The 13,041-nt window shown below is 33.3% G+C and overlaps 1 protein-coding gene across 1 annotated transcript; it reads left to right on the top strand.

Moving 5' to 3' along the window:
- Nucleotides 1-4,432: 4,432 nt before the first annotated feature.
- Nucleotides 4,433-9,683, top strand: LOC122277513 (E3 ubiquitin-protein ligase At4g11680-like). Its single transcript, XM_043087516.1, has 4 exons — nucleotides 4,433-5,045; nucleotides 7,019-7,138; nucleotides 7,499-7,790; nucleotides 9,252-9,683. Exons 1-4 carry the CDS (start codon nucleotides 4,570-4,572, stop codon nucleotides 9,411-9,413), a joined length of 1,050 nt encoding a protein of 349 aa, XP_042943450.1. The 5' UTR covers nucleotides 4,433-4,569; the 3' UTR covers nucleotides 9,414-9,683.
- The last annotated feature ends 3,358 nt before the right edge of the window (nucleotides 9,684-13,041 follow it).

Here is a 13,041-nt window from a genome sequence, read left to right on the forward strand (position 1 = left end):
CAAAACAATGATTGGAGAGAGGACACAGCCCACATAGAAATAGCAGCCTGGATAGGCAGCGCCCATCAAGGGTAGACGTTTGTACGAACTCTGTTTCTTGATCTGGGGGTAATCCTAGCAAATCACGGCAAAAACTTTAGGGAAATCTTCTATCACTGAAATTCCTTATACTCTTTTAGGTTCCTCCACCAAACTAGTCATAACTATGAGATAAGCAGCAGCTCCTCTCATTAAACTCTTCTTAACTTGTCTTGCTATTACCACCGATGAAACTAACTTAATTGCTTCTCCCATGTAACAGATTCTATCTTTTGAAGGCATGTCAAATACCACCTCTTTCCTTCAGCAATCTATCTTGACATAGTGCCTTGATAGCCAATCCACCCCTAAAATTAAATCAAATTCCATTAAATGGAAAACGATTAGGTCAGCGGTCAAGGTTAAACCCATGATTTCCAATGGACAGTCCTTAACTATATGTGTGCATCTAACTATCTTCTCATTCGGAATAGCTACTAAGACCTTTCAAGACAAAGGTCCCGCATTCAACTCACATCTTTTTACACAACCAAAAGACACAAAAGATCGCAATGCTACAGAGTCAAACAGTGCACAAGCCATGTGTTGCATATCAACTTAACCTTACCTAAAAGGGTAACTAAGGTTATTAAATCATTCTCAACAAACACTATCTACTAGTTAGGATAAGGTTCGAACTATTACCAGTGATTACTCCAACATCAGTTACCTTATCTATTTCCAAATCTACCTTTCCTAGTGTTTTTACTTTGCCACTTGGTGTTGCTGCTTCTCCAAGCATGTTTTGTGGACAATCTTGAATCATGTGGTCGGTCTGACCACACCAAAACATGCTTTAGTGGCTAGTCGGCATTTACTGCTATGCCTTCGTTTGCATCTTTTATCATGGTGGTGGTGTGACGAGTACTGCATTCCTAACCACTTTATCCTTTCCCTTATCCATGGTGAAGGGGACATTTTTCTTCTCCATGTTCCTTCCCAGAGAGTAATGCATTCCCTTTTTTTGGTTTGTGTAGACTTGGGAAATCAAGCTCCGTTGCTTTGCATCTGCTATCGAAGCAACATTGACTAGCTTTTGGAAATTCTCAATCCGCATGCATGCAACCTGATTTCGAATTCATGGTTGTAATCCATCTTGAAACTTTCTGGCATGTATCTTCTCTGTACCAATCAAATTAGGGGAGAATCTTCCCAGTTCCATAAACATGGCCTTATAGTGTTCCACCGTCATATTGCCTGGTGTTAGATTTGCAAATTCCAATGCCTTCTACCGCTTGGCCATTTTTGAAAAGAAACGATTGTCAAATTCTTTCTTAAACCACTCCCAAGTGAGAGTAGCTACATCTCCCAATTCACGTGTTAACAATTGTTGCTTCATATTCCACCATATACCAGCTTTTCCTTGAAGTAAGTGTTTAACGTACTGGACCTTTTGCTCCTCCATACATCCATTAATGTCGAAAGTCCTTTAAAGTCAATAAGCCACTTGTTGGCTCTTAAGTCTCCTTTTGTACCCATGAAGTTCGAGTATTTATACACTAGAAATCTCTCAAATTGGCATCCTCAGTTTTCTCCTCTAGGTTGTTCTTGCCTAACATTCTGCCCTTGCACCATCTGGTTGCATACCACTTTTGTCATTTGGTGGATAGCTTCCACTATTGCTTGTCTTCCTTCCAATTGAGAGTTTCTAGCCTCCTAATCTCTCGATCTTGGGGAAGTCTCCTCGCGTCGGCCATGCGCCATAGGTTCTTCTCCTCCTGAAATGTATAAAACTAATGCTCATCAGCCTCTTTCTCATAGGAGAACTACTTATTCTTCACTTTACATTCATAGCCTATACTGCGTACTTCACTTTCATTCACACTTCCACAAAGATCCAAATCTATAGCTATAAGATTAAAGCATATGATTATAAAATTTCAAACCTAGTATTAGGTATCATGTATCCCTAGGACAACTTGTGGGTTTACCTAAAGACATAATTGCTCTAATACCATTGCTTCTGTGATGCCTTCAGCCCCCATTTGGAATTGAATGATGACTGAAGTGTCGGGACATGTAATTCAAGGCAACATACCCCCGTACATGATAGTTGAGATTCAATGCACCTAATGATCTAACATAATATAATAAATCGTAGTAAAAATATTCTCATAAGTTGAGTAAGATTGGTGATAAATATAATAATATGGTACCATAGCTTAAATATCCCAAAATATTTAATTTTTGTTCAAGTACTTTGTGACACCCCCAACCTCCGATTGGGATGGAGCAGATACTTAAAATATTAGGACATCTAATACAAGATTATATACCCCTGTACATGACAGTTAACATACAATGCATCCTATAAATATAGCAGAATGCAATATTTGCAGCAAATTGAGGGTGATGCTTATGTCAGAATAACTAAAACATTCCAATGTCATGCATAATCTTAGTACAGTTATTCATCATAAGTAGTCTCCATAGTTAAATTAACTGCTTCATGATTTCTAATGCATGAAGGTTTAGGGCTATAAACATCAAGCTGAGGTCCAATCTTTTGTTAAAATATGACTCCTCTTCAATCACTTGGATCCATTGGTCTATCTAGTTTATCTTTGTCAGATCCTGACACAACTTCTATCATTCCAAGTGGAATGATAATGGGTCCACAAGGGGTGAGATTTATATGAAATCTCAGTAAGTGAGACAACCAACTTGCACAAAGATAAATTATGTATAATGAATGGTAAATACGAAATGCATGTAGTGCAGAAAAATAAGTGTATGTCTCCCATCCAAATTTTTCAACATTTTTAGAAAAATCGAGATACATTTTTTTTACAGAGAACATTTTTCACTTCAACTGACAAAAGTATCATAATGTTTTATCATTATTAGCAACATATAGTTAATTAAACATCATAACGTATATTATCGACACAGTTCTCCATGTGCACTATGAGTATCTGTTGGTGATTGTAGTATAATTCACGTTGAAATTACGTTGTCTGCAGACTCGTTCTCAATGCATTAGTATTATATCATTTTATGATAACGTATTCACCCACCAACATTAGGTGACATATATGATTTCATTCCGACATTTTTTAAAAAGAATTCATTCGAAACCCGTTGACTATTTTTTATCATCTCAGGAGTTACAACTCTATTTTTACTCACTTCAAAGTAGACAGAAAAGTTCTACTAGGATAATTCCCCATCCTAGCATTTGGAGTTGTAACAAAATTCATTTTTATACTATGGTTGAAACATGTGTTTCATGAAATATGCGTATGTAGCAAGCTTTTATATGAAAATGACATTCCATGTTTTGATAAACAGGTTATTTTGAAACTTTGAAATATGATAGAATTGGGAAGATCTCTGCATAAACTATTTTTAGCTTGTTGTACATGTCTCTTTTATAAACTGTTTATTTATTAGAAAAAAAAAATAGAGCAAGATGAAACATAGCAGCTCGTCCTACTTTCTGGGCGGGATTGTTTCAAGAGATCATAGAAAAATATTTTAACCATCAAGAAATTTTATAAAAATAAACTTATAAATTGATGTGGTTTGATATGATATATCAGATTATAAAACTAACTTTATTATAAAATAAATCTAACAAATTTTATAAAGACACATTAATTTTTAAATTTACTTTATATAATATCTTTATATCTTATCATCAAATTATTAACCCAAAAATGTATGCTTACTTAATAGAACACGTAATCAAGATGGTGAAGGGATCATCTTATTATATATTATATTGAAAAGGTGCAACCTTCGGCGGATATGACAAGGCGTTGTAGATGTGTACATTAGTTTTACTTTAAAGTGATTCCAAACGAGTAAAGTTTCTTTTCTCTCTATCTCTCCGTTTGTTTTGCTCTATCCAAATGGGTAAGAGGCCCTTAGCATAAAGATGTTAAAGTACACCATAACTCCTTTTTAAAATGTGAGAATTTTCTTCAATGTTTTTCAATTAATTTTTAGAAAATAATTTATACAGTTTTTTTTTTTAAATATTTAAATCTCGTATATGATTTAAAAAAATTAATAAAATTTAATATTCATATAAAAATTCATTTTTTATATTAGATCTTGTTTCATGATAACAGATTACGAATAGATTTTTAAAAATGACACGTGGAAGACTTGAGATACAAAATTTTTTTGGAAAGATTTTTTTTTTATTATTCTAATACTTTACTAAAATTAAGTAATTTTTTAATAAGTTAAGAGATAAAGTTGATTATGATAAATAACAAATAGATGAAAAATATAAATATAAGTCATTTGTAGGATAGCATGCTGGACCTGACCTTATCCAATCATTACATCCCTCACAGCTAAACCAAACTCCATTATATTAATGTATATATGACAACCTAGGACAAAATTGGTCCACACCCACACCACCATGCTGTGACGTCGTTTTACAGTTACTCCCCACACACTTCCTTCTCCTTCGGACTCCCCACTGCCTCCTCTCTCTCTCTCTCTCTCTGTGAAGCCACGTTCTATCTGTCTGCAATGGAGGAAGAGCAGCAGGCTCTACGAGTTGAAAATGACGGGAGAAGCTATTTGGAGCTCCGGCAGCCCATTACCTTCACCTTCCCTTTCACTCGCTACGCCACCCGCCTGATCGCGACCGACCACCATCGTTCGATCCTCCTTGGGGACTATTCGGAGCCCCGATCGGACGGCCTCCAAGGTGAAGATGACCAAAACCTCGGTGGATACTACTATTACTACTACTCGAAGCCCATTCTGGTGCTGGACCTGGTGTGGAACCTGGCCTTCCTGGTGGTCGCCGTTGTGGTGCTCTTGTCCACCTTCAAGGAGAGGCCGTCCACGCCTCTCAGGGTTTGGCTCTGTGGCTACTCTCTTCAGTGCGTCTTACATGTCACCTTTGTCTACCTCGAGTATCTCAAGCGGATTTCTTCTCTAAATGGTCGTGTTGGTGCCGCCGCCCATCTTCCGCTTTCGTCCTCTCTCACTTATGGCAGGTAAATTTAGCCATATTTTCTTGTTATATGATTTGTTTTCCCTGAATTTGCAATATTTCGGAGGCGTGGGTTTAAAAAAAGAAAAAAACAAAAGGATAATTAGGCTTTTGGTTTGTTCCTTTTGTTTGATTTCCTCTCACTTTCCCTTCTTTTTCCTTAGTAGTGTAAATGATCTTTTATTTAAAAAATCTCTGAAAATTCATTGTCATTTTTAATTTGCATTCGTTTCTTTTCAAAGCTAGAGTTTTAAATTTTCTTTTAGTATCCATTTTTAGTTAACCCTTCATGTTTCAGATTCTCTCACTAATTAGTTTTCAATTTTACTCTCTCTCTCTCTCTCTCTCTCTCTCTCTCTCTCTCTCTCTCTCTCTCTCTCTCTCTCTCTATCTCTCTCTCTCTCTCGGATCTTAATTAGCTTTAAGGGTACTTCTTGAATTACAACAATAACGTCTGTCGGATACAAGAATGTGATTGGGTTTTAGCTTATCTGATGCGTAGGATAAAAGTATTGCAACTCTGATGTTTTCCGTATGATTTAGTATATGGCCATCAGGATTTTCGGGCAACTAATAGCTCATCGCTAATCTAGGTAGTAGAGAAAGAGGGGGCATCTGCTTTGTTTTTGTGGACAAAGCTGCTTTAAGTTCACATTCTTAGAGCACTCCCAATGTTTTGGTGTAACTTGTTATCTATAATTCCTCACTGAAACCCACTTTTTCTATTTTACGTAATGACTTTTGCAATATACCATGCATCACTTATCTATTTTTTCTCTTTAAATAATCTTTTTTATTCATTTCTATATTACCTCTAACTACCAATGAATTTGTAATATCCCAATATCGTTTGATATTTTCCATATCTACCCATAGACAATGTGATATAATACCGTCCTATACACACAAAATAAAAATATATAAGCCAACCAAAACTTAGAAATAAAATCAAAAGAAAAAAAAATGGATCTCAACTCCGTCCTATGCAACTTCATTGAATGTCACCATGAATTAGAGATTGACGAATTTATACTCAACTCCACTTGGATCTCACTGAGCATTTATGGAAAATATAGTTAATCTTTAGTGTAATAAAGACACACGCGTGTGCGCGCGCACACACACACACATACTTATATGAAAATGCCCCAATTTGAAAGTGTAATAAAAAAAGGTCACTAGCCATCATAGTCGGCCAAAGCAATAATCTGTGTCTCTTTGATATCAGTAATTATAGATACATGTATGAACTGTTTTTACAAATCAAAGGGGCTGGAAGTAAAATAGGAAGAAATGAAAAATTTATTACAAATAAAAAAGTGGGGAATCAAGAATGCAGAGTAGAGAGAAACAAATAAAAAAAAAGTTTTTGCATATATGAACAGTTCATACCAGATCTAGCATACTGTAGCAAGCTGGAAAATGAAGGTAAGTAGATGATCCATTGGAGCTCCTTTTGGGACGAATATTGAGTTATTTTAGCTATATGTGTGTTTTATAAGGAAGACATTACATATTTCCTTGAATGATTCTGCCATCTTTTAAGGTAATTACACGAGACTTTACACTTAGATTGAGGTGGCTGATGGATGCTCTTTATGGTATATCTATTGTATACTGAACTTATTAGTTTTAATAACTGGTTGATGTCGATAGATAGCAATCTTCTATCCCTATTTCCCACTTTATTGTGATCGTAGACATACTGAGTTCAAATGATTTGAAAACCATTACGGAAGAGGCAAGGTTCCATTATTTCAAGATGAGATAAAAGGCTCTTATCTTTTTTTTCTTCAATTTGCAGATGAACCATTTTATTCAGTGATGCGTCTAATTGTGGCTTTAGTATGCGAGTTGCAGACTTGCAGCGCAGCCTAGGCATAGGAGTTGTATTGAGATATGTGGCAATAGTCAGCATAATAGTAACAAGGGAAGAATGTGTCTATTACTTATTTCTGTTTTAATTTTGTTTTTCAGCATTTTAAAAAGGGTGGAATCAATAAATACAATGATATCATCCATCTGGTGGGTGTTTGGATTCTATTGGATTGTTATGGGCGGCCAAGTTCTTCTGCAAGATTCTCCGCGCCTTTACTGGTAAGAGCCATCATGCCAAATTTTGAGCTAACAATAGATGGACAGTTGCTAATTGTAAATGGGTGGCCAAGCTCCTTTTTCTTGTCCTTTTTGTTTTATTTTCCCTCAATCCTCAAGTTCATTAAATATTTAGCTTATATTATCTGATGTGAAAATTTGCTATTCATCGCTATGTCGACCTTCAACTATAATAATTTAAGATCATCCGTTAAATCAGTATTTCATGGCCTGTGCAAAGTATGTGTTTTAACACACAGAAATAATGATGATGAACATAACATTTAGCTATGATACTTATTTACTATCATGTTTAACAAACTTTTAGAACCCTCAATGATGTACCCTGTAAATTATATGCAGGTTAACAGTAGTTTTTCTAGCCTTTGACGTGTTCTTTATCATCTTTTGCATCGGAATGGCTTTTGTCATTTTCTTTGCTCTCTGCTGCTGTATTCCAATTGTAGCATTTGCCTATGCTATGACAATAAGAGAAGGCGCATCTGAAGATGATATAAGGTCTCTTCCCAAGTATAGATTTCGCCAGGCCAATCCACTGGGTTTTGACAAGGAGAAAATGAAAGTTGCTCGGGCAAGGGTGCAGTCAGCAAGCAGTAACCATGTCAATGAACTTTGTCTTCATCCGGAGGATTCTGTGAGCAGCAATCTCTTATCCTTTGTTTTTTATATTCTTTAGTTATAAATTTATTTTAAGTCAGATGTAGTTCTTCCTATTTTGGGCATAAAAGCATTTTGATATCATTTTATGTCTTTTATCCCTTTTTCCACCAAGAAAATCTGCTTGTGCCATGCTATAAATCTTTGAATGTCATCCGCCCTGTTAGTCCAACTTTAGGCCTTGTTTGTTTTCACAATTATTCTCATTTTATCTCATCTAATCATTATAACTTTCTCAAATTCTAACACAAAATAAAATAAACAATTTAACTTTTTCAAATCCCAAAACAAAAATAATATTAAAAAAATATATTCAAACAATATTTTATTCAACTTTCAAATTTATCTCTACTCATCTCATCTGCGAAAACAAACGAGGCTATTTGTATTTGTGAATATAGCAATAATGTATTCTGGTGTTTAGCTTTGATTAGAGCTAGTTTCTCTTTGCTAGTTCAATTTTTAACTGTGACTTTACAAATGTTATCATATCACTTAAACATACTAGTTCCAGGGTGATAAATTTTAGAAGTCATTTCCTTGTTATGGGGCTAATGAAATGCAAATATTTGGGATAATATGTGCTTTTGGATAAGTCAGTCAAACTTATTAATGGCGCCAAAGAGTTGAGGCAGCCATCAACTATGATGGGATTTGAGAATAATGTCTTTTAACTCCAACACCATCGTCGCGTTTTTCAAAGGTTCTAGCATTTCGCTCCTGCCAAATGCAAAGCATTAAGCACAATGGAACCATTCCAGGAATAGTACTGGAAGTTTTGGAACTGTTGCTTTGGCATGCTCATTTGAAATGGGAAAACATAGTTTTTTTTTCAGTTGTTTCTTGGCTGATATCTTTCATTAGCTAAAATCTTGGGCTAAATTTTTATATAATTTTCACTTGCTTTTCAAACTTGATTAAAACTTCAAGTTGTGGCCTTTTCAAGGGGCAATTGACATATCATACAAACTTGATGCGTGCGATTAGAAATAATAACATATGAATTCTTGGTAGCTACTACAAAATGCAACCTTAGATGTGCAAAAATTTATTCGAAATTAGCAAAGGCTTTAATAACTAGATGGCTCCTTGGTTAGTACTAAATGATCACTTGTTGGTAATATATTTTAACGTGCAGTTAAGCTGCAGAAAGTAATCCATTATTTCCCTTGTGATACGTAAAATAGCAGTTAGCAGTAGAGTTTTCAGATTTTGTGGTAGTGAAGTCATAGGGAAGTCATAGCACTTGTCAAACTTTTGCAATTACACTTGATTACTCAGTGATGCAACTCATTATGTGATAGTGCATCTGATAATTATAGCATAGAAAGGAAGCTGCCTTTTTTGCCCTATCTAGGGCTTTCCTTGTTGCGTCTGCAAAGTTTATAGAGGAGTCAAAGTTCAAACATGGATTCTGATTTGTATTTGTGATCAATAGGAGTGCTGCATTTGCCTTTCACGATATGTAGATGGAGTGGAGCTCTATACCCTTCCCTGCAACCACCAGTTCCATTGTGGATGCATCAGCAGATGGCTCCGAATAAATGCTACTTGTCCTCTCTGCAAATTTAATATTCTCAGGGGTGATACTTTGGTCTGATCCTTTTCCTTGAGTCCAGATTGATTCACAAGACTCTCAGGTGTAATCCAGATGGTCCTTTGCTGACCTGCTGACAAAACAAGAAAAGATACTTTCTTGCATGGTTCCAGTTCCTAAACCCTCTTTGCGAGTTGATTGCATTTTCAATACTAGTTCCAATCATTGTATATTTTGTAGAATGCCTATGACCATGTTGTAATGAATGACGAATTCACTCTAACTAGCTCGTGAAAAGCAATGAAGTGGCAAAGGGGAAGTGGGCAAATTTTAGATCTCTCTCTCTCTCATTAGTGCCAAAATTTTGATACCAAAATGAACATGTAGCATTAGGGCCACATATAACGTGATTGGATGATATGTTAGTTTTTAAAGTCACTTAAAAACACATTGTTTGGTTTATGATTTTTTATTGAACTTTTTCTTCTTCTTCTTCTTCTTCTTCTTTTTTTTTTTTTTAAGTTTTTTTATCTATCTATTATAGTGTCTATTCCACATAAACAATAATAAACATTAATTTTCTTGTTTTTATTGAATAGTTACATTTTTACCCCTTATTTGCTTTTACTTTTAAACTAATAAAAAATTTTGCTTTTGCTTTTACATTTTTGCCCCCTTAATGTTCTAATACCACAAGTATTAATTGCTAATTAAAGTTTTTGCTCCTTGATCTTCTAATACATAGAATTCTCTATTTGGTGTTTAATCTTAATTAAATAATTATTATAATTATTTTTAATGTTTCTGAGCTTGAGATTAATTGAACAGTGTCTCAAAGTGTAGGGATGAGAAATATCTCGTAGTAGTTAGGTGGGGGTCTAAGCGACATTGATTGCTTCCGACCCTATTGTTTTGAAATTTGGAAATTTGATTGCATTACTCATTCTTTGTCCCACCACTTCCAATTCCCAATAATAAACTTCCAAAAAAAAAATTACAAAAATAGGTAGGTTGAGTGTCAAAATTTCTACCATTTTTTTTAACTTTTACAAATAATATTTTTCAAAGCTTGATTATATCTTTTACATTAATATTTCTGTACATAGGTTTTAACTATTTTTTTTAAAGAAAAGTGAAATTTACACACTTCAATATTGTAAATATCATTTTTACTTTTTTTATTATACGACATTGGTTAGATCATATAAGCTCAATGTGTTCGACTCCAAAGGAAAAAGAAAATTAATAATACATACACAATATTTTCTATAACTATTTTACAATTAAGTGTATGTTAAAAGGTACAGTAAAATTTGAAATTTTAACTAAATAAAAAAATCAAAATTAAATAAAAGAAACTTAATAACTTTTTACGAAATAAAACTATCATGCATATTAATGGATTGTGAAATGAGTTGTTAAATAATAGTATATTTTTGTGTAGATATTTTCTGATAAGTTTGATGTTATAATTAATTGATTAAGCATATATATATTTTACTATAATAAGTGTCTATCCACATGAACAACAATTTTCTTATTTTTGTTGTATAGTTACATTTTTACCTCTGAGTTACTTTTACTTTTAAACCAATAAAAAAATTATGCTTTTACGTTTTTATCCATTGATCTTCTAATACCACAAGTATTAATTTCTAATTAAAAGACATATACGCAAAGCGTATGAATTAATTTACAAGCATAAAGATCCTATGATCAAGATGTGCTAGCTAATATTTTTATTTTTCTATATATGTGATTGATCGGAACATATATATATATATATATATTGCAATCACATTAATTAGTAATTACTTTATGATATAAAATATGCAATAACAAAAGTAGTTTCAAAATGCTTACTAAAATAGTTCCTATATCCCAAAAGAAAATTAAAAAAAGAAAAGAAGGGAAAAAAATGCTACTTACAAGTTACTAAGTTAGTAAACAATTTTTCTACTTTCTAACTTTCATCTCTATATAGTATCCATTTACATTTGTAAAAAGAAAAAAGAAAAGAACAAACAAACAGGCTAGAGAAAGAAGACGAGAGAGAAAACAATAATCCGAACGTACATAATACCTGCAGGTATATATATAATGTTATATATTTACTTTTAAACTAAAATATCATTTAATTACAGGCGTAGATTAACCATTGTAACATCCGACCAGAGTATACTTATTGAAAGATATTATACTTTACTAACTTATCATTATCTAAAGGTATTTCATAAAATTTACTTTTTTATGCATTAATTAACTTTTTTTCATAAAAATTTATATTTTTTTATTAAAAACTTTATCTTAATTAGGCAAACGTGCTTTACATGCTGCTCCGACCTAATAATCTTAAATATAAGAAAAAAATGATAAAAAAAAATTATTTATCATCTTTTTGACAAGTGTCATCTTATCCCTATTGTAGACAGATGAATGAGCACCTTGAGGAGTGAAGAGTCTCATTTGTGTGCTTTTGCCTATTTGTGATTTGCCCTATATATACATTTTTAAAGTTAACCCCATGTGGCATTACATAATTTGGATAAGATCCATGTATCATATTTTTATTCATCTAAGTTATCAGATGATACATGTCATTTTGTGAGCCCAAACGCGTGTCAAATGATTTTTTTTTTTTTAGATTTTCAAAATTCAAAAAATAAAATTTAATAATATCTATTAAAAATATCATAAAAGAAGAAATAAAAAAAAATAAAAAATAAAAATTTGGGATTTGCGGAAGGGGAGACCTCCCCTCCCCATTATTGGCCACCACATGGTGACCGAGCTCATGCCGCTGTGGGGGTGGCCCACATGTTCGACTACCTTGTAGTGGCCAAAGTATGGTCACCACGTGGTGGCTGGTGGTGGGGTTGGGAGGTCTCCCCTCCCACAAACCCCCCAAGTCTTTTTTCTTTTCTAATTTTTTGATTAAAAAAATAAATTATTAAATCTCACTTTTTTTTTGAATTTTGAAAATAAGAAAAAATAGTTTGACACATGGCAGGCTTATAAGATGACATGTGTCATCTATTAATTGAGATGGACAAAAATTGTGACAGAGGGATTTGATCCGAATTATGTAATGCCACAAGATAAATCTTAAAACAAAGAAGCACATGGACTAATTTCAAATAGACAAAAGCACAAGGGGTCATTACCCAAATTTTCCATTTTTAAAATGCTTAATGTATGGCCAATTGGTTGAAAATTCGTGTAGCTTGAGGGTAGAAGTTCGAGTCATTAGAAATAGACATCTATATACAATTTTTTATTTCAATAAAATTGAAGATGGATAGACTGAAAAACCTTTTAATTTTGAAAAGAATTATATTATCAGTTTGATTGAAATTAAATTATTCTCATTTGGGTTATTCGAAAATCATTTTGCATCTCCAAATCTCGAATTTCATCTTCTTCTATGACGATCGGATTCAATATTTCTAAAATTAGAATATGGATATTTCTATTAGACCTAAATTAAGTTTAATGAGTTATTTTGGGTAAACTCACAATACATAAATTATTGAGGGTGACTAGAAAATTCAAATTAGGCCCATAGGCCTAAAAATTTATTTTAAGGCCGGTTAAGGTTTAATGGATGATATTAAGGGACTAATGTATTTGGGAAGCCTGATTGAGATTGATTAGACAATTTTGAATACACCACGAACCTAAATTTATTATG

This window comes from Carya illinoinensis, chromosome 9 (assembly GCF_018687715.1).
Source record: "Carya illinoinensis cultivar Pawnee chromosome 9, C.illinoinensisPawnee_v1, whole genome shotgun sequence".
NCBI classification, from domain to species: Eukaryota; Viridiplantae; Streptophyta; class Magnoliopsida; order Fagales; family Juglandaceae; genus Carya; species Carya illinoinensis.

What these genes read in the sequence shown, in the direction of transcription:
- LOC122277513 (XM_043087516.1), top strand. Translation starts at nt 4,570, where the DNA reads ATGGAGGAAGAGCAGCAGGCTCTACGAGTTGAAAATGACGGGAGAAGC. An exon ending in TCCTCTCTCACTTATGGCAG is followed by an intron (nt 5,046 to 7,018) that starts GTAAATTTAGCC and finishes TTTGTTTTTCAG; the next exon opens with CATTTTAAAAAGGGTGGAAT. An exon ending in GATTCTCCGCGCCTTTACTG is followed by an intron (nt 7,139 to 7,498) that starts GTAAGAGCCATC and finishes AATTATATGCAG; the next exon opens with GTTAACAGTAGTTTTTCTAG.